Source organism: Micropterus salmoides, unplaced genomic scaffold (genome assembly GCF_014851395.1).
Source record: "Micropterus salmoides isolate LMB-PRFRI ecotype aquatic unplaced genomic scaffold, ASM1485139v1 Ms_hic_scaffold_9, whole genome shotgun sequence".
In the NCBI taxonomy this organism is placed as follows: Eukaryota; Metazoa; Chordata; class Actinopteri; order Centrarchiformes; family Centrarchidae; genus Micropterus; species Micropterus salmoides.
This window is the reverse complement of record NW_024044681.1, coordinates 3,126,427-3,147,544: the sequence shown is the minus strand read 5'-3', so window position 1 is coordinate 3,147,544 and position 21,118 is coordinate 3,126,427. Positions and strand designations below refer to the sequence as shown.

General features: G+C 42.2%; 1 protein-coding gene across 1 annotated transcript; it reads left to right on the top strand.

The window, feature by feature from the left end:
- The first annotated feature begins 12,502 nt into the window (after positions 1-12,502).
- Positions 12,503-20,884, top strand: kcna1b (potassium voltage-gated channel, shaker-related subfamily, member 1b). The gene is made up of 2 exons (XM_038709539.1): positions 12,503-13,096; positions 13,425-20,884. The coding sequence occupies exon 2, from the start codon at positions 13,628-13,630 to the stop codon at positions 15,116-15,118; it is 1,491 nt and encodes a 496-aa protein (XP_038565467.1). The 5' UTR covers positions 12,503-13,096; positions 13,425-13,627; the 3' UTR covers positions 15,119-20,884.
- The last annotated feature ends 234 nt before the right edge of the window (positions 20,885-21,118 follow it).

The window sequence follows — 21,118 nt, the reverse complement described above, 5'->3', positions numbered from 1 at the left end:
GCAACTTCATCCCATTAAATGTTAACAAAATTACGCAAATTGGTTAGGTTTAGGCCACAAAACTACTTGGTTAGGTTTGGGAAAAGATCATGGTTTGGGTTAAAATAACTGTGATACTTAAGTAACTTGACTAAAAACAATCAATGTTGACTTTTTGTTTCACATGGGAGACAAACACTGGTCTCCTGGGTGAAGGTCTGGTTTCTGGCCCACACATCCACCCAAACCCCTTCCTTACTAAGATTTTCCCATTACTGATATCCTGGACCTGCTTCTAGCAGGAAATAGTCCCCAACAAATGCACGATTTCCTCCTGTTTGTCTGATGAGGGAATGTTTGAGAGATGTTTTTAAAGATTTATGTCTTCAGTAGGAAATTGGTTTCTGATCCACCCCACCTACCTCCTTACTTGGAATTTTCTGTTATCCATCCTAGGCCAGTGATGCCTAACAGTGATGCTAAAAGGTGCCATGTGCGTTGGTACCAGACGCTAAACGCCGTGACAAAGCGTAAAGTTTTGACACCCTGGGAATGAGAACAGGCTGTGTATTTCTTTTGCTTTTCCTAAGGTCTGTATTCAGGTCACGTGATGACACTTGACCAAAGTCCACTGAGCTGAAGAAGGTAGAAAGCTCTGGAAAAAGCAAGTAAGTGATTGAGACGTTTTCTCACAGATATGGTGTAGATGTGTGAATCATGAATCACTTTGCTGATTCCAACAGTTTAAAGACGCGTAGTCGCTGACTGCAGTAGCTAGATGATTGAAGTGAACGCATCACGTTAACGTGGCCTGTCTTCAGATCAGTAGTGTGTTCAGTTGGGTCTTTTACTTTAAGGAGGAAGTAACGTCGTGTGCGTCACAGCTGAACTGGCAGCAGAGTCACCGGTGAGGAGCTCCACTGCTGAAAGCTTCTGTTTTGTTAGTGACAACGTTGAGTCAGTGGAGTCAGTCAACATTTGTTCATACATGTGCTGAACACCACGGTCAGAAATGAAACTCTGCATGTATCATGTATTCAAAATGTACAAAGTCAAATGTTCCAGTTATGCTTTCCTACTTGTGTACACTCCATGTAGATGTTTTAATAATGCACCATGTTGCTTTGGTGAAAGGCTTCATCAAACCCCGCTGGATGGGTTTTTCCCTCATGTTCTCTTATTTAATTTAAAAGTCTTTCCTTTAGTCTCTCATACTGTAAATACAATTATACAATAACACATTTCAGGCCAACCCTCAGAGAGATCTCATGCTGAGATCTGACCTGAGTGTTATCCATCCTGTGTACAGGGAGAAGGAGCCTGAGCGTGTTGAACTAGGAAGCTCTGTCCGTCCTCCTGCTGTACTTCTCTGCACTTCTTGCATCACAGACGTAATTTATTTATGCAGCAGAGCTTTTTACTCGCTCAGATCTGCTTACAGTCTGTTCACTGTCGACTTGCTGCTGAAGATCTCCCTGCTCACATGTGGATCACCAAGGTAGCAACGCTCCTGAATCTGAAAGTGCAATAAGAAGACGTGTTCATTTCTCGAAGCCTGTAAGTAAAACAAGTGGTAACTTCAGTTCACTGAGAATCTCTCCTGTGGCGTCCAAAGCCTCGCTCCCACTGCATGATTTTAAGCCTTTTGCAAGTCGCCAAGCTCGCCGTCAAAATCCCTTGATCGAGGGCAAATCGGTGAGCAATCAGTAGAAGCCAAAAGCTATGTGTGAATCATTCAACAAGGCATCAAAGAGGCTCGCCGACGCCAGACAAGTCGTGTTTCCATCAACATATTTTTATGCGCATTTTGAAGCATCACATTAGAAAAGTTAGAAAAGTTAGAAAAATTCAATTTCAATCTCAATTTTGCCAAGAAGTATTTACGCTCACTTGAGGTGGTTTTTGCCTTTTTAGAAAAATAGTCAATGCACTTAATGGGAGATGGAAACACCTTTGCTGAATAAGTTATGACGTAGCAAACATTTAACTCACAACCACTGTCGTCATCTTCCCGGATATTCCCGTAACGTGAGGAAACATGCCTGATACCAGCTTGCCCACTTGAAACAGATTTCTGAAGACCTCTCTCCATGTTTCTCAGGTCCATGCGACTAGTTTGTTTTTCTGGTTTGTAACCTCCACTTCTTGTTTATTACAGCCGTGAGTAACATCATTTTCTGACGTGACTACGCTTTGTAGCTTTGTAGCTTTGTAGAATTGAACTTTGTAGAGCACGAAGGCCTTCATGATGTTTCAAACAAAAAAAAAACTAAGAGGTGGACAGAACTAATGCTCTTCAACAGCCTGGTCAGCAAAATATGTTGATTCAGTAGGAGCTGCTTTAGTCGTGTTTTCTTCACAAAACTCAGTCATTGTCACATCGTGTGGTGCTGACTAACTAACTTACACAACACCTAACCAAATCGTGACATTTCAAAACGTTAACAATGTGCTGTTGTGACGTTTGGCAACACTAACAAGTACTTTCATTTTGAAACCCTAACTGGACCTTGAATATTTATTGCTGCTAACTTGACCGTGGAGCTGCAAACATCGAAAAACAACGCCAAAGGTACCCAGGGCGTTACAAAGCGATGCCAAGTGTTGATATGGAGTAAATCATTACATTTATTCTTTTATCCAAAGCGACTTACTATCGCTGTACATGTCAGAGGTCGCTCGTCTCTGGAGCAACGAGGGGTTAAGTGTCTTGCTCAGGGACACAGTGGGGGATTGAACCCGGATCTCTCACACCAAAGGCAGGCGTTTTATCTGTTGCGCCAGATTATTCCAGATGTTTTTATTGACGTTCCTTTTGCCTGCCCTTCTTCCTCTGGGGTTTGCAGTTTTCTAACAACACTGATCAGTTGTCAACCCTGCCAGCACGACTCTCCTTCATTCCTGATCAGCTCCCATAAGATCTCCTCTGGCGTCAACATGTCACTCTGCTGTCTGTCTTACGGCATCTCAAAGGCTGGTATTGATCAGCTCATTGACAACGTGTCCCGTTCAGCTCAATGTTATGATGATTAAACTACCATTTGGACATTGACGTGGTCAGCTGTTTCTTTACTTACACTGAAGACACTGACAGATCATACATTATTCTGTCCAGACATTTGTGAATAAAGAGCGAATGCTTATTAAATCATTAGGTTTTAGTTTACCCAAGAGCACACACGAACAGGTGCATGTTGAGATTAAAGTGGTTTAATGACAAACAGAGGCGAGGCTGGGGATTTGGGAGAAGGTGGCCGGTGATGGCAGGAGGCAGGCAGGCAGATGGGGAGGAACGGAGGAACAGCTGTGGTCTGAGTGGTGAACGGCACAGAACACACAGGAGACGAAGCGCCGGAGCACAGAGAACAAACACGTTAGGACACAGTGACGCACAAACACTCGCAGATACAAATGGTTTCTTGAGCCGAGAGAGCGTGTACGTTACCGCTAAGTGGGTCGATGAGTAGATTTGTAGCAGGTGTGGAGGTGAGCCAGGTGCCAGACTGAGTTGTTGGCCACACACAGAAAGAGCAGAGAAAGGGGAAACAAATAGGAAACACAGAACACCATCTGAAGTGAGCTGTGACACTATAAGGCCTACTGATACATATATATATATATATATAGAAAATAATAGGTCACTGGACACTTTTCATTTGGACACGTTAGTGAAGCCAGAGGTCACTCAATGTCATTTCACCCACTTCTGATGCAATGGAAGCTACATAAACAGACACATTTTAGTTTCTCAGTGATACACATCGCCCGCTTCAAAAACAGGAAAAAGCTGCGTATGTATTTACATTTGTAGCTTCCTTGCCTCACATCCAAAAGAACTGAGCAGCACAAACCACGATTCAACCCTACTGGAGCAAAACTGGGGCGGGATGAAGAAGGCACTTCTACATTTTACTCTCCGGTGTACCGTGAGTACCAGCACTTGTCACGCTCTACTACTACTCTTTCCTGCCCTCTCCACATCAGGTCATAATGGCTCTAAATGCACTGCATTACCCAGGGGGCACTATGTTATGCTCACCTGTTCTCGCTCTCGTCCGCCTGCTTTTCTCTGTTGGCGGTTTGTCTAAGTAACATTACATAAAGCGTACAAAGCCTGGCTCCATAAGGGCACAAAGAGAACACGAACAGAGTCCTTCCCTGTCAGGTGCTGATCATTTCAGTGACACACTAAAATCAGAGAGAAGAGAGAGGATTTCTCCAGGAATACAAGGAGCCAGGAGCATCCCGGCCCGATGACTTCATGGCACCACTATCAGGGGCCTTTTGTTGAAACGTTAAAAACATTAAAAGTGCGGCAGCAAACCTTGGAAATGTTGACCTCATTGTTCTGCATGAGTGGTTCTGATTATTGACAAGTTAGTACTTTGCATTAACACATTAGAGACTAACTGGTTGACCTTTTTTGCACCATTAATGAAAACAACCTAGAAAAATCATGAATGTTGGTTGTGTATTTCTTGAACTAATGTATTATACTAATGCACTAATTTCTCCTAGTTCCTCCTCCAGGTTGTGGATCGAGACTCAGTTTATAATATGGCAAAATCAGTATCTTTAGTCTGGCAAAAAAACCTGTAGTTCTTCTTATGCTCGTTTAATTTTGTCTGTCCATGTTGAGAAACACACATTTTAAAATGTCGGTATATTGTTCGAGTGTCATTCAAATGTTATTAATTGAAGTAGTTTTTATGCAAATCTGAAGTCTTCATTTTATGATGGAAATGTATCTGAGAGGTTTGCTGATTGTAATGAAAACTGCGATGATTGTGCTAAATGCAGTTTTTAAAGGCCTTTCTGAGAGAAGAATATGTTCATGACAAAAACACTGAATACAAAAATGGTAAATGTAGAGTAAGTGAAAACCTCAATATAATATTAGTCTCATAACAACAACAGCACACACTTGTCTATTTTCTCATCGTCTCTTATACCCTGTCTACATGAACACGGGTATTTTCAGAACCGTAACTTTTTCTATGCGCTTCAGCCGTTCGTCCACATGGAAAGTTTCAGATCACTGAAACTGAACATTTCTGAAAACTACTGCCAGGCTGAAGATTTTAAGAAACTCCGGTTGCAGTGTAGGAGTGTGGACAGTAAAACTGGAGTGTCCGCCGTTATCTGCTGTGTTTGATGACAGATTGCGCGCCACTGCCTGCTTTGTTTACGATTTTATTAGGCTGTGATTGGCCAGCGTGGCTTTAACGGTGAGGGTCATATGGCCTAACCCCCTTTGCATGAAAATACGCAGAAATACTTGGTGTGAAGTGCGAAAGACAGAACGGTCAATGTGCTGAGGTATCTTCCCAGCTGCGGGCTGAGAATGGAACAAATCTCTTTGGGTCTTGGGCTCAGGTCTCCAGTTTGGCAAATTTGGTCTTTAGCATTTGTATCATTTCAACGTCATTAAAAATAGCAGCGGCTGGACCAGTTCTCGCTCTAAACATGGACCTCATGGCATCAGTGTTTTCCCAGCCTCTGCTTTACATCCCCCCATCATCACCACTATGCTCCTGTCTCTTATGTTTTTTCCCTCCCCCCATCTGTCACTTCGCCTCCCTCTCTCCTCGCTGGCTCTCCCATGACGTGACTCTAATAATAGCTCCCTGAAGTCCCCGAGGCCCATGTGTTGGTCTTGAAGGGCACGGCATGAATTGGCCACGCTCTTTTCCCTGCATGCTACTGGGCTTATAAATAGCACTGGAGAACGAGGGGGGATCTGCACAGGCATTATATAAGCATCCCGTGTGTTTATGAATGGGGGGGGGGGGTGAATGGTACATTCATAAGTCCTTTCTGCAGCTGCTGCTGTAAACACCCTCCTCCCACCGCTCACCCATCCATGTGTGAACATGTTGAAATTTTTCATGAATAAAGGATAAGACTATACTATATTTCTCAGATTAATAACCTTTACTGTAGCTCTCCAAACCAACCCCCCCCCCAGCTTTTCTTCTTCTTCTTATCACACAGTATCTGAAACCTAAAGAGAGACCTTAGACTTAAATCAGTTTGGTAAAAGATCTGAAGGAATCCTGTTTGGTGCCATCTCATGAAATTAAAGGTAGATTTTGTCCACATGTTCAATTATCTCAGCAGTGATAACATTTACATAGAAAGTATGTTTAAAATGAGCAATTTATTATTTATTTATGCACACAAATTACACAGTTTAGATTTCCTTTACAAATGTGCACATATGGTATTTTGTATCTGCATTTATCTATAACATTATAAATGTTAGCGTGGAACACGTGTAGGCTTGCAGCTCACATGCTAAAGGTTAGCATGGTTGCATGCTGTTGCCACAATCCCGTCATGGTAGAGGCGTGAAAGATACCAGTGTTTAAGACTTTAAAGCGTTCACAAATAATGATGTATGATTTCAGAGCTGGACGTGTGCAGCTTAAAGATCCTGTGAATTGAATTTAGCATTGTAGAGGTTTTGAGACAGAAATGGTCTTCTGTCTTTCAAATTACACTTAATTACTTTTGCTATCCTACTTCAGAACAAGCAGTAAGAATTTATATTTCCTTCATTGCTTAATTTTCTTTAATCCAGTGGAGTCTGTATTTCCATCACACAGATATAACTCTCCTGAGCTAGCATTAGCATTTTTTTCTTAACCTGCACATTTTCTTCTCTTGCTCTCTGAGGAGGAGATAAGAGGGATGTAGGACAAGATGATGGCTGAGGAGGGCGTAAGGGGGGGTAGTGATGGAGAGCCCCGTGGAAAAGAGGAAGGCTTAATGAGTACGTTGCCCCTGATGCGGGCACAAGCACGAGGCAGGAGATGACAGGACTGAGTGTTGCCATGAGCGTCGGTCTGCATGAAGAGGCATCCCTCCTCCTCCTCCTCCTCCTCCTCCTCCTCTCTGCTGCTCATCGCCTGAAGAACAGAGTACACCAGAGTGCAGAGCCCAGCCACTTCTACTCAGCAGTGCAGCAGGGCTGTGACCTGAAGACTGCTGAGGGCACCTTTAACGATCTGAACTGAACAGCATTCACTTGTCCCAACATGACAACAAGACAAGACAAGCTGCTCTGTGAGGCTGTACTGTGTTTGAGCTAAATGCTAACATACTCACAGTGACAATGCTAACAGCAGATATAATGGTTACCAAGTTCAGCATCTTAGCTCAGCATGTTAGCATGCGTTGGACAAAAAAGGATTGACTTGACGTACTGCTGATCTTTTCAGACCAAAGCCACGTGTACCTTGAATTTTAATTTTGTACAAAAGAGACTAATTTGGCTTTGGGTGAAGTTATCTGTCCTCCTAAACAACAGCAGGTCTGTGAGAAGGTGAAAGTCTGTCAGTGACTGACTAACAAGGTTGCTTTCAGAATGAAACTCTGGCGTTTGGAGTGTAAATTCAGAAAGTAATCCTGGCCTATCCCTCCCAATCACTGCTTCCCAGTAGAGGAATCCGGGGCCTACAGGAGCTTAGCGACTGCAAACGTGAGCTGCTGATTGGCTGAGCAGCAAATGGAGGAGAGGGGTAAGAGTTCAAGTGCACATTAAACTTTCCACTTGCTTTGAGGAGGGGTTTTAGGCGCTGCTCTGTCTTCCATCTTCAGTTTCAGCGTTGGTGAAGCAGCTGTAATCGGACACTCGGCCGGTTATAGCAGCAGCCTCTCCTTTGTACCGCAGCAGCCTGCAAGTATCATCTGACAGTCCAGGCAGCGCTGGGGATGAAGTCATCAGAGGTGCATCTGTGCAGCCGTGTCAGTGTGTGAATATGTGTGTTCAGCTATTTTCCCGTTTCAACTTTTTCAGGCTCATGTTCTCCGCCTCCTTTTGGATTGTTCACATGTTTTCATGCCAACAAAGTGTGAGACCATGTGTCGTCCAGCTGCATTAATCCCTCTGGAGCCTGAAGTCATGTTTGTAGATTTGCTCACCGTTGAATTTGACCTTTGGTCACCACCTAAAAGCGAACTTTACCCCGAGCACAAAGTGGAAAGTTTACTATAAATCTCCTCTGATTTCAAATTTACTTACCACACTATGAAAACAGCAAAAATTAAAATGATGGTTTGGTTAGAAAATAATTTAATCAACCAAAATAAGAACTCACAGTATTGCCATGGCAGTCACTCTGTATTGACCTTAGTATTTCTGGAAACACACATTTTTGCAGTGCAGTTCGGCAGTTTAAACACTGTCCAGGATGCATTTATGTACCATAAGCCCGCATGTTTAAAAGCCCAAGAAACCTAAGAGGTTAAATGAATTGGATTTGTATGTTCCTCGTCCAGAAAGGCATGTTTACAAACTAAATTTAGTTTTCAAGAATTCACCACTACATGTAGCATCTTGCTGGAGCAGCCGTGCAGAAACGCATCCAGCTGTCAGACTCTTACAGTGACAAACTAACACTGTAACTACAAATAGAGTTCAGCCAGACACACAGAATAACCTTCACCCACACAAGGACACACATTCCTACTTTTATTCATTTGCTGAATAACATAGAAATAAAATGTAGACGTAGATATGATATATTTACATGGGCTGCTTTAAACTATCACCTTGTGCTCACAGCAACAAGCTTAAAAACAGGCTGCCCTTGCTCTGATTTGTGGAGGTTGTAGATGCTGCAAGAAGAGCTGCAGACACAATTCAGGGCTTAAAACAACAACTACTAAAAAACATTTAATCTACTGTAATCAACTGTACAGATTCCTGCGTTCTAAAAACGCACTATAATTAATCATCAATTACAGATATGACTTTCTTTTTTAAATCTAAAAAACAATGTTCACTAGTCCTCATGATTAAGTAAGCCCTGAGATTTGCCTCTCAGGTTGTGAACGCCCCTGTTGATTAAAAATGAAATGGATCAGCTGTGACAAAGAGAAACATCTGATCTGTATTTGTGCTTAAAAAGAATCAATAAATCACTTAAACATTGCATAGAATTATATTTACAGGTGACTGTAATTACATCATTTGAACATACATATAGCTAAGGCAGTATGTAGAAATTGATGAGAAATTATAAAATATCTGACACATAGTTCACAATTTGGCTCATTTCTATTGTAAATAGACCAAATATAATATAGTCTAGTTATAATGTAGTTATAATAATGTGATTAAATGTTACTTTTAATAAATTCTCTCCATCTTTCACGTCTCTGTCTCTTGTGTTTCTCCACTCTGTGTAATTAGGGCTGATTCTCTGCAGCCAGCTGATCCATGAGCTTCCTGCCCATGCGGGTCCGTCTGCTGGGCTTTCACTCCCGCTGCCTCCAATCTGCTGGAGAAACTGGACACAACAGCGTCATAAATGTCGACCATATCGTGTTTCACTGTAATGGTGACAGAAGCACGATAAAGACAAATGTTGAAATAAAGGAAAATAAAGTTTAGGGACGTGTGAGGAAGAGGAGCTGTCCGTGGTGCTGAACTGCAGATGCCTCGTGTGGCTCAGAAAGTAGAGCTCATTGATTCTTGCGAGCTCCTGCAAAAACTAATAAAACTGATTTCAAATAATCTGTAGTGGAATCATTGTGAAAAAACAATGCAAACCCAGCACTACCACAGTGGATCAATAACCAGTACATTACCTGCATTAAGTCTTAAGTCTTGTAATCCCATAACAGACTCAAATCAGCAGTGACTGGATCTCCTAACACGTCCTATGTGGGTCTCTACTTCTTCCATTATTGTCCAGATACCTGAACCCATCGGTGAGCCTCACTGCTGCACTGGGTCACATGTTCCCTCATCACCGTGAACACACACTGTAGTTTATTCTGACTCAGTCCCAACAACATGTTCTAACTCCCAACTCATCACGCTTGGCCAAGACCCCTTGGCATTGATTTTTAACACCCTGGGGGTTGTATTTGCTTGTGTAGGGCTCCGGGGTCAAGTTAGCAAGAGTAAATCTGCAACTTTCCAGTAAGACTTTCAATATAAAACTAGTGGTTAACGTTGCGAAACAACACAATTTGGTTAGGTTTAGGCACCAAAACTACTTGGTTTAGGAAAATGTCACAGTTTGGGTTAAATAACTACTTCACTTCTGTGACTTATCTTATGTAAGTTAAGTAGTGTTACTAATGTAACCTACTTATATAAAACATTCAACTTTCAACAAAAGAAACGAACACCAGTCTCCTGGGTGAAAGTCTGGTTTCTGGCCACATTTACCCAGTGCGTTACAAACCAAAGCCAAGGGGTCATGACCATGTGTTCATATGTGATGACTTGGGAGTGAGAACAGGATGCAGACACTGTCCTGCTGTCCCCAAGTACTTACTAGAGCACCACATGTGGAAATAGTCCCCGACAGATGCACGGTTTCCTCCTGTTTGTCTGATAGAAACTACAGCGAGCAGCTGATTTATAAATCTGTGAGGTGTTTTTACAGATTTGCGTCTTCAGAAGGACTCAGTGAGGTCAGAGCTGAGAGGCTCAGACAGGAAGAGTTGAGAGACAGACTAACATGTTGTTGGTTTGGGTCTTTTCATGGGATTTCTTGATAATACAGAAACAGCAGCCCTCTCCTTACAAAGAATCAAAGCTGTACTGACGTACGGAGAAAGTGTCCTTGACAATAAATTCTAGCTTCTGACTAAAACCTGCAGATTTCTTCAGACTTTACAATTCTTATAAATATCTTTTTTTTTTCCATTTAAAGCCTTTAAACACACAAGTTAGACTGACTTATGTAGACAAATGATAAATCCACCACACACAGAAGCAAAGATCTTTTTAATAGCCCCAGTTTCAGATATGTATATTTTCTGAGTCATTTCCGTCGGCTTATACTCGACCCGCCCATGTGACCTTCCTCACAATAGAGGTGAGATAACTTCCAGGCTCCAGTGAATTCAAGCTCTCAAATTAAGCCTCAAAGAAATTCCAGGCTGGAGGTTTGCGCTCTTATAATTTATACCAAACCAACTAAATCCCTCTTTTGTTATCTCAGTTATCAGGACGTGTAGCTTAATGCTTAATGAAGGTCGACTTTGGAGGACACGTCTTCTAGAAATGATTTAACTAAACCAGACCTGGAGAAACTTATCCACGATTTTATTTCTGCCAGGACTGGAGAAATTTTCTGCACCAATTTATGGTAGAAATGTTTTTATTTATAAAAAGAGACACAAAATTGAAATATAACAATATAGCAGAATATAATGCAGCAATCAGCAGCATGTTATTTTAGCTTAAGTTACTTTTGTTGGAGAATACACACGTTTTTCTTCAATATTTAAACTGCACTGCATGTTTTCTTTCTCTTGTGCAAATGAACCACTCTCATAGCATTTCCATTTGTTAGTTTACATTTCTTGTGGAAATCTATTTTTCAGGAATTTTTCAGAATTTCAGAACAAATGCTTTCAAAAAGTGACGGGGACAAAATCAGCCATTTAAAAAAGTGTTAGGGACATGTCCCCAGCGTCCCCAGTGTAAATGACACCAATGCCCTCTATTTGGTCTATACATCTGTCAGTGGTGTAGGACCAGCATATCTATTTGATCCACTGCACCAATATGAGCAGCGCTGTCAGATCATTGGGAACATGTCCTTACAGTCCGAAAGGCTAAACATGGAGGAGCAGCATTTAGCTTAGATGGAACCAGTTGGAGAGCTTTAGAAAAGCCGACTCTAGACACACAGGTTGGAAATGCTTCTATTTACCAGGCTGTTATCTCAGTTCAACATATTTCATTGTTTTAGTATTCTTTTTAATATTTTATTGTCTTTTTCTTCGTATTTTGAATGATCGCAGTGTATGAAAGGTAAATAAACTCCCCTTTGAGTTAGCCAAGTATCTCAAAACTATTATTTTGACTTGGTACATTTTGAGTTACCGAGATTCGTTCGTAATCGTTTTCACTTTAAAGTTAGGCTGGTAGCTTAAGTCAAAATTCATCTTTTGATTCCAAATCAGACCAGCCCATCTGATCTCACTGCCTTGCAGCAGGTACAGGAGGCAGTACAGTACACAGGACAAAAAGAAAACAAGAATATTATAAAGATTTAAAATCATCAAAAACATCACCCTGCCGGTTTCTCCCCGTTACCATAGCAACACAACACCGGGATATGTGCGCCAACATGCAGGCCCGACTGTCGCAAAGAGCTCAGCGGCCAATTACAGGATCTCGGGTTCCTGCAGGTTCCTCCAGTCAAACCTCAAACTGGGAGTGTTTGTTTTTGACACCAGGAGCAGGAATATATTGAACACTCTGGTTACATAACATGATGCAGTGGATACTTCACTGTGAAATTAGCCTGTTTAAAGTACTGAGACATGCAGCTTCCTTTGAATGGTAATTTAACAAAGCAACTTTTGGTTTTGGACACCGGTTCTGGACCTGCTGCTGTGCCGTTTGGTACCGGGGCGGGTGTTGCAGATACTCCCGCGCTGTAGTGCCAACTGTGTTTTACAGTCTGTCTGCATTGCGTCGAAACCCCCCTCCTCTCCTCTTTCTCACTCCCCTCACTCACTCTCTCTCTCCCAACCCCTCCCTCCCTCCTTCACTCACTTCTCCCGTTTGCTCTCATGAAATCCTGCAATATGCTTCCAAATTAACCGGAGACACGTCCTCTGTCTCGTGCGCCTATAGTGCGGGATCCTAAACCGGTTTTCCCGCAAAGCCTCGCGTCTTTTTTCCCTCCGTTTATTTATTTTTTATTTTTTTACCGCAGCAAAAAAAAAAAAAAAAAAAAACAGGAGAGCCGCTTTCTGCTGATGCTGCAGTGTCCAGTCCTCCCAGTTCCCTCCATCAGACTGGGAGCCACTTCCAGCCTTATTTCTAATGTTTTTCTTTCCACCGGTCTCTGTCCTCCGCCTCCTTTATTTCCAGCATGATTTTAAGAAACTGTCAGTCAGGATTTTTGCTGCTGAGCCGCGGTTCAAAGCCGTCCGAAGCCTCCTCCTCCTGCAGCGGGCAGCTCCGATCAATGCTGAAAACCTACACCAAGAGGATACGGATGTTAACCAAGACAACATAGTCTATTAATTTTTCAGAGATACTGTAAAACGAGATCAGTATTAAACCCAAGTTGGGGAAAGGTAGGCAGGGTGAGGACATTCCTTCCATCTGATGCCCTCCGGCTGAGCACAGGTAAATTTTTGTTAATAATTTTCATCTTTTAAAAAGGCTGTTGAGGATTTAAATGATGCTTGTTTGTTCATTTGAATGTGTAAAATCTTTATCTTGACTGGACAACAGTTGATGCATGAGATGAGTCTGCGCAGAGAGGAAGCGCAGCAGGACTGCAAACTTGAATACTGATGTATGCGGTAAAAATACAGCAAATGCAGCACAGGCTGCTGTACTGTACTGCATGATATTTTTTTCCTCTCGCTGTTTAGCTCCCTGATATGTGGGGTGTGAACGGAGATCTGTGTGCTCTGAGGGACCAGATCTAATTTGTTTCACCTTCTTGCAGGTGACAGATGAAGCTTTGCTGAGAGAAACAAGATGTTCAGCTCAGAGATGAAGAAGATGATGATGATGATGAAGATGGTGGTGATGATGAAGGAGAGGAAGGCTCTGCACAGCTCCCGGCCTCAGTAGAGGCGTCTTCGCTCCAACCTGTTCCTCTTCACCTTCACGCCGCTTCCTCTCCTTGTCCTCCACCCACCAGGAAGGATGACTGTGGTGTCCACAGAGAACATGGATGAGACCTCCACCTTGCCGGGACACCCGCAGGACCCCTACCCGCCCGACGACGATCACGATGACCACGACTGCTGCGAGCGGGTGGTCATCAACATTTCGGGGCTGCGCTTTGAGACCCAGCTAAAGACTCTCGCCCAGTTCCCCGAAACTCTACTCGGGAACCCCAAGAAGAGGATGCGCTACTTTGACCCCTTACGAAACGAGTATTTCTTTGACCGGAATCGCCCGAGTTTCGATGCCATCTTGTATTATTACCAGTCAGGAGGAAGGCTAAGAAGACCGGTCAACGTGCCCCTGGATATGTTCTCAGAGGAGATAAAGTTTTACGAACTTGGCGTGGAGGCTATGGAGAAGTTTCGAGAGGACGAGGGATTTATCAGGGAAGAGGAGCGGCCCCTGCCAGAGAAGGAGTTCCAGCGGCAGATCTGGCTCCTCTTTGAACACCCGGAGAGCTCGGGCCCCGCCCGGGGGATCGCCATCGTCTCAGTGATGGTTATTCTTATTTCAATAGTCATATTTTGTTTGGAGACGTTACCAGAGCTGAAGGAGGATCCCAATCAGCGGATGCAGATAGTGGGGAACGTCACCGTGTATTACAAACCAAACTTCCTCACAGACCCTTTCTTTGTGGTGGAGACGCTCTGCATCATCTGGTTTTCTTTTGAGTTGATAGTCCGGTTTTTCGCTTGTCCCAGCAAGGCGGCTTTCTTTAAAAACATGATGAACTCTATCGATATTGTGGCTATAATCCCGTACTTCATCACTCTTGGAACAGAGCTGGCTGACGACCAAGACAACAAGGAGGGGAAGGGAGGAGGGGAACAGGCCACGTCTCTGGCTATTCTCAGGGTAATCCGCCTGGTGAGGGTGTTCAGGATCTTTAAACTGTCCCGACATTCAAAGGGGCTCCAGATTTTGGGGCAAACTCTAAAGGCGAGCATGCGGGAGCTGGGCTTGCTAATTTTCTTCCTCTTCATCGGCGTGATTTTGTTCTCCAGTGCTGTCTACTTCGCTGAGGCCGAGGAGAAGGAGTCGTTCTTCACCAGTATCCCAGATGCTTTCTGGTGGGCCGTGGTGTCGATGACGACCGTCGGCTATGGGGACATGTATCCCGTGACCATCGGAGGGAAGATCGTGGGCTCGCTGTGCGCCATTGCCGGAGTGTTAACCATCGCACTCCCGGTGCCCGTCATCGTGTCCAATTTCAACTACTTCTACCACCGGGAGACGGAGGGCGAGGAGCAGGCTCAGCTCCTCAACGTCAGCAACCAGAACTTGGCGTCGGACACCAACTCGAGCCGCCGCAGCTCCTCGGTGATGAGCAAGTCGGAGTACATGGAGATAGACGAGGACATGAACAACAGCATCGATAACTTTAGGGAAGCAAACCTTAGGACTGCCAACTGCACGGCTCCCAGCCACAACTGTGTGAACAAGGGGAAGCTGCTCACCGACGTGTGAGGCGGCGTCCAACGCACCAGTGTACATATTGTAGAAATATCTGGATGCTTTATTTCCATTGGTGCATTTTATTCTTCTTTTGCATTGATTCATTCAAACATGTATGAATAACTAAAGATTTTAAGGCACTCATGGTAAACTTGTAAAAAGGTAGAGGCTCAGTTATTTCATGAAAACACAGTGACAGGGTCGTCTGGCAACAGTTCAAAGATCAGCAGGTGTCAGGGAATATTTTTGATAAATTACTTACTAATTACTTAGTTCATTCCCACAAATCGAAGGGGAACTCCACCAATTTTTTACATAAAGGTTATATCTTAGAATGAGATAATAACCTGAGTGATCTCATAGTGATGTCATTGTCTGGTTTTGGCATGGGGATTACTTTTTCCTTTTTCTTTTTACAGAAAAGCGTGCGTTACAAAGTGGAGGTGTCGAATTTTGAAAGATGTGCGTGATTACGAGGCATTGAGAGTCTGTTAAAAGACTTTTACATGAGCTGGCGCTTTGATTTTGACCAGTCCAAATTTACTGGCTTATACCAGGCAGGATAAAAGACTAACGGAAGATATTATGGTAGTTATTGTCAGGTTGCACCATGGGAAATGGAAGAGCCAGTTGTTTTTGAAGTTTTCCCAAAACTACAGACAAAAGTCAAGATATTTTTTACTGTTCTTTTTTTAATGCAGTGCAATAATAAATTGATGGAGTGCCCCTTTGACAGCGTTACCATCTTCACTTTTGACTGAGATTCATAGGTATACTTCAGGCTGTTAAAACACAACTTTGTGTTATCTCTGATGTCTCTTAAGTGTAATTTGTAGATTTACATCTGGTTTTAGATAAATTTAGATAATCCAATGTGTAAAAAAAAATCTTATTCTGGAGGATGACTATACAGGTGGATGCACAAGAGACAAGGAAGGGAGCAAATGAATCATAAGAGCAAGATTTAGTCCATTTGAGGAAATTAATTTCCCTCAAGGCAAGTTTAGTTGTGTAACACCTTTCGACAACAAGTGGAAGTGTTGTACACAAGACATGACAAACAGGATTAATAAAGAATTTAAAAAAAACTGATTAACAAGAGAATAGAAAACAGTACGGCGCAAAATATGAATAGTCTCATTTTTATTTAATAAAAGGCAGAAAAGCCAAAAGCAAAGTTTGAGAGTAGAATATAGAAAATTAAAAAACATTAGTATATTGAAAGTGTGAGGGAATAATCAGCAATTTGAGGGCACAAATTGCGAATTTAATATAATAATTTATTTTAAAAAACTCTCCCGGACACCTACCAGGCTTTGTGCAATAGACTCATCTTTCAGGATAACTGACTCAACTGAGATTTGAAGAACACGTCAGTGGACGACTTGAGGGAAGAAACACATTTTGAGCGGATTACAGTTTGGGGCGTGTTTTCTACGGCACATCCAGGCACATTTAGGATAACTCAACATTAGATGTTGATCGACGTTATTCCAGGCACCTTATCAGAAACAAACAAGACTTGTGCCGAGCCTCGAGGAGGATTATCTACACTGCTGCTGCTACAGGTCGGCTGGAGGTTCCCTGTACGATGCCATGCAACACTCCTTTATATAAAAGCATGTGGAGACTCTCTTCTCTCTTTTATTGGCATGCACAAGACGTTACCTCATTTTTATTTTTTACGTCTTCTCTTCTTTGACGTTCATCTCCTCTTCCTGGAATCGCAGTTTTTTCTCATTTGTTTTCACCAAAAGTGCACTGGCTTATTTATTTATTGTTTAAGTTACTTTAAAACATTTAAGTGTTGAATGTTAAAGCATTAAGGGAACAGGAACACTTCTTTTTCGAAGATCATGGCATGTCAAAATACTAAAGCATTATGGCCTAATTAGCTATGCTATAGCTATGTATACTCAATGCATGACTACAGTATTAAATTGCTTGCAGTTGTGGAGGGACCTCGGGAGCTGGGGGATCATGATGGTTCTCCTCATTATTGTCAAGCTAACGACAGGATACGGTGCATGACGAAGCTAACTGCCGGAGGGGACAAATCTGCTGAAAAAAAAAAAAAAAAACACAGGAAAAATATCAGAAGAAGAGAAATATCCGACATTCTCTTGAAAAAATGACATTTCAGAAATTACATCCTCCCTTTTCATTTATTTAAAGCTTTGATCTCGGATGATGGAGTGCATGGGATCATTTTATGTGATTTGTGACCCCATTTTTTTCTTCTTGCATTTGACTTTTAAACAGTTTCAAGAAGGGAAAGCAGTAATATTTAACAAATTTCATAGATATATCTAAAATTAGTTTCTAGTGCCTTGAACCCCGTCTCATTATAGAATTGACTGAAGTGCCTCCCGTTACAATTGACAGCAAAGAGCTTACTACGTGCAGCTTAACTTCTCCTGCTACACTACTCCCTGCACATCTGGAAAAGAAAAGGTGTTATAGACGAAGTTTTGATAACGATCTGAATATACTCCTGAGTTTTGGGCCTACTTAAACTCACATTTGTCCTGGTCGATGACACATGGCTGCAGTGCGCAGTTAAAATATGGTCTCTGGTCTTTTCTGTGATACATCTGCAGGTACTTGAGTTTGACATCCATGAAGGGATTCCTGAATTTTTTAATTTGGTTATTATTATTCTCAAAATAGTGGCTGCTCTGACTGTCATTCTGCAGAAGGATCTACCTGTGGGGCAACTTAAAACGAATCCAAGCTAGCTGTCTGGTTAGCTAATAAGCACACTACCTGTTCTAACGCTTGTCTCTAAGTAAGTACACATAAATTAGCCTCTTGTATTAGCTGTTGCTACATGGGGATCTACTGATGTCGGCTAACAAAGCAAGCTGTGACTACATATTCATCTACAGTTATTCCATATCATTTTAAATATAGCATGATCTAACATCTAACTAATTCATTTGACTTAGCTCCTTGTCTGTGTTGGATAAGCTAGTTAGCAACAGTAGCTAATCCAGGCGGGCTAATTCTGATGTTTATTTTCGTTCAGACTTGGAGACAAGCAATGTGACATGATCAGAAACCTCCAGCAGGCATGCGTTGCTGGCTCTGATAGCCTGTACTTTATTTTGCCGAAGTTGTTTTTCCTAAATTCTCTACTACAGAGGCATAAGTCAGCATGACTAATAAGTCAGAGTGTCCACAATTATGAGAAAAATATCAGAATTTCCCTTTTAAAGGCAAATCAGATAGGTAGAAGACATAGCTATAGTACAGTGTCAGGTCATAGGTCTCATTAGGGCATATCACAAAGCTCATTATTTTCAATTTCATGCAAAAATACAGATCAGACAGGGCCGTAACCTCATTAAAAATATAAAGAGCACTGCCTAGACCTGCTCTATATGAACAGTGCTATGAGATAACTTCTTTTATGGATACATAAATAAATAAGATTGAATTATATTTTAATTGAAAGTCCTGCTTGTGTTTTAAAGAAGTGTTTTTCATTTTACCACTTCTATCATTTCCAGTCTAAAAAGGTCACAGAAGGTCTTGTTTAGAACTGATTGTCAGCAAGTCCCATGTTCAAATCCAAGCCAACAGCACGTCAGTTCGTCTCGCAATACTTTCTGACTTCCTGTCTGAGGCTCTCGGCTCCGAACCCATTGGTTCCTACTGAAGATGTAAATCTCTGAAAACATCTCACAAATTTATAGTTTCATTTCTCAGCTGCTCACTGTTGTTTCTATCAAACAAATATGAAGGAACATGTCGTGTTTTAATAGTTTCCAGACAACAATGGAGCTCTATGGCTCAGAGGAAGAAGAGATATCAGGCTGAGAGACACTCAGGACGTGTTAGTAGATTTATTGTAGAGTCACATGGGACTTAATGACAATTAGATAATATTAGAATATCACCAGACTTATAATTAAATGTAAATTTTACAAATTTCACAGTGACACGTTGCAAAACCCTCAGTGTCTTCAGTGGTAGCTACGGCCCTGACTGCATCACAGAACATTTCAGAAGGACTCTGCAGCACAATCAGCAGCTCTTGTGATTTTTCTCGTCGTCACTTTTTTATAATAAACTGCCACCGTCAGAGGAGCCTGTTTAAACTCAGCGTCCTCTGGCTGCCCAAAACACTGCCGCTCTGATTCCAGGGACCAGAAAATGCTGCTTTTAAAAGAAATCTGGACAAAGTCTGTTTTTGAAAATCTGGAAACATTGAAAATAATGAGCTTTACATCTTCCTGCCATGTTTTTGAACCATCCAACCTGCTGTAACTTCATCAGGCTGCCTGTCGACAACAGTATTGCAATGTTTTATATGCTTGATTAAGGCTTATACTGTCCAACATGTCCTCAGTGTTTGGACAATTGGTTGAGGCTGAAGAAATTACGGGGGTAATAATAGTTTTGTGTTCCTGGGAGAGCTCTGTTGCCTGGATGTTGCTATGCAGAGATAATGATGAATCTGACCACAGTGGAAGCGGTCAGTGTTTCCTCTGCAGAGCAGCAACTCAGCATTCATCTGAACATTACAACAGGCATTAGTCACTCTGCATGCCAGCACAGTGGCATTGCTGCTGGGTTGTTTTGAGGAGGGAGCACATGGCTGTGTGAGGGGAAAAACACTGTGGTGTTCTCAGAAGGACAACATGAGGATGGATTTATGAATCTGGATGATATTAAAAGCATTCGCACGTTGACCCGGACAAAATATGCACTAAGCAAAATTTTATTTTCTCTAATTTCACAATTTCAGTCTAAGCAACAGCTGTAAGTAACGAGCTGTTACTCAAAGTGTTAATCCTTAATGACACATGTTTTATGTCGTGTCCTTGACGACTGTCAGCTGTGAGGAGACACTGGGAAGTTTGTTGAAGAGTAAAAACAGTTAAGGAGGGGGATCTTTAAAATCCAGCAGATTATATTAAAAGACAATAAACCATATCGATATAGATGATACTAGAACTGATACTCGAGTTTCAGCACAGACAAAACCTAAAGATTAAAAGCTTTATTGTCACAGAGGACATGACACTAACAGGTCATTTGTCCACTTCGTGATTGACCAGAGAAACGCCTGTACAGGTTGAATCATGCAGAAGCTTGTTACGACCCACGTTTAGGTGTTTTATTAGACTGCGACTTCTAGTGGTAAAGAAAAGGAGGGGGTGGATAGATGAGTCAAGTAAACTGAGGAGACTGAGGTTTGAATCCTGTGTGACAGAAAGTCAAAAGGTGATATGTTATAAGTTACGTCACGTTATATAGATGACTTCTGTCACGTGACTTGTGTAACGTCGCTGGACTGGTACTTACCAATGCTCTTACATGTTGTTCTGGAAATAGGTCATATATGTCGTTTTAAGACAGTCGACAGTCGACCTATTTTGTCATTTAGGCAAGAAGATTTCACCTTAACGTAAACACCTGGAGAACAGCACCTGGCCACATGATAATTCCTGACTGTACGGGTTGATGAAGGTCACTGAATGCACCAGCTGTGTCCACAGTCAGGACGGAGGGCTGGATTTTATGTTTCTCTGTTGAGATGTAGGCTTCTCAGTCTCCACTTTTAGACTTTGTTTTGCAGATTCTGGGATTTGTGTTGCGAAAACTTGAACTTACTGCAAACTGCCTCACCAAAAGTGTCAACAGGAATAATTAAGATTAACACTTTAAAACTGTCCAACGAAGGTTAAAATCAAGGGCAACTGGACTTGGTTGAAGATACTGGAAGACGTTTCGTCCCTCATCCAAAGGACTTCTTCAGTTCTGACTGACTGGCAGGGAAACTCAGCTCAACTGAGGTTAAATAGCTGAGTTTCCCTGCCAGTCAGTTGGATAACTATGACCTGGATGACTGAGAATCTTCATAGACACTTTAAAACTGGACTCCCTCGTGTTTAATCTCCAACATTCACACAGTTCCCTCGTGCCGCCATGTGAAGTCAGTTAGTGTGGTTTCAGTTTAGAAATATCCACCAATGTTGTTCAGGGTTAGTTTAGGGTACAGAG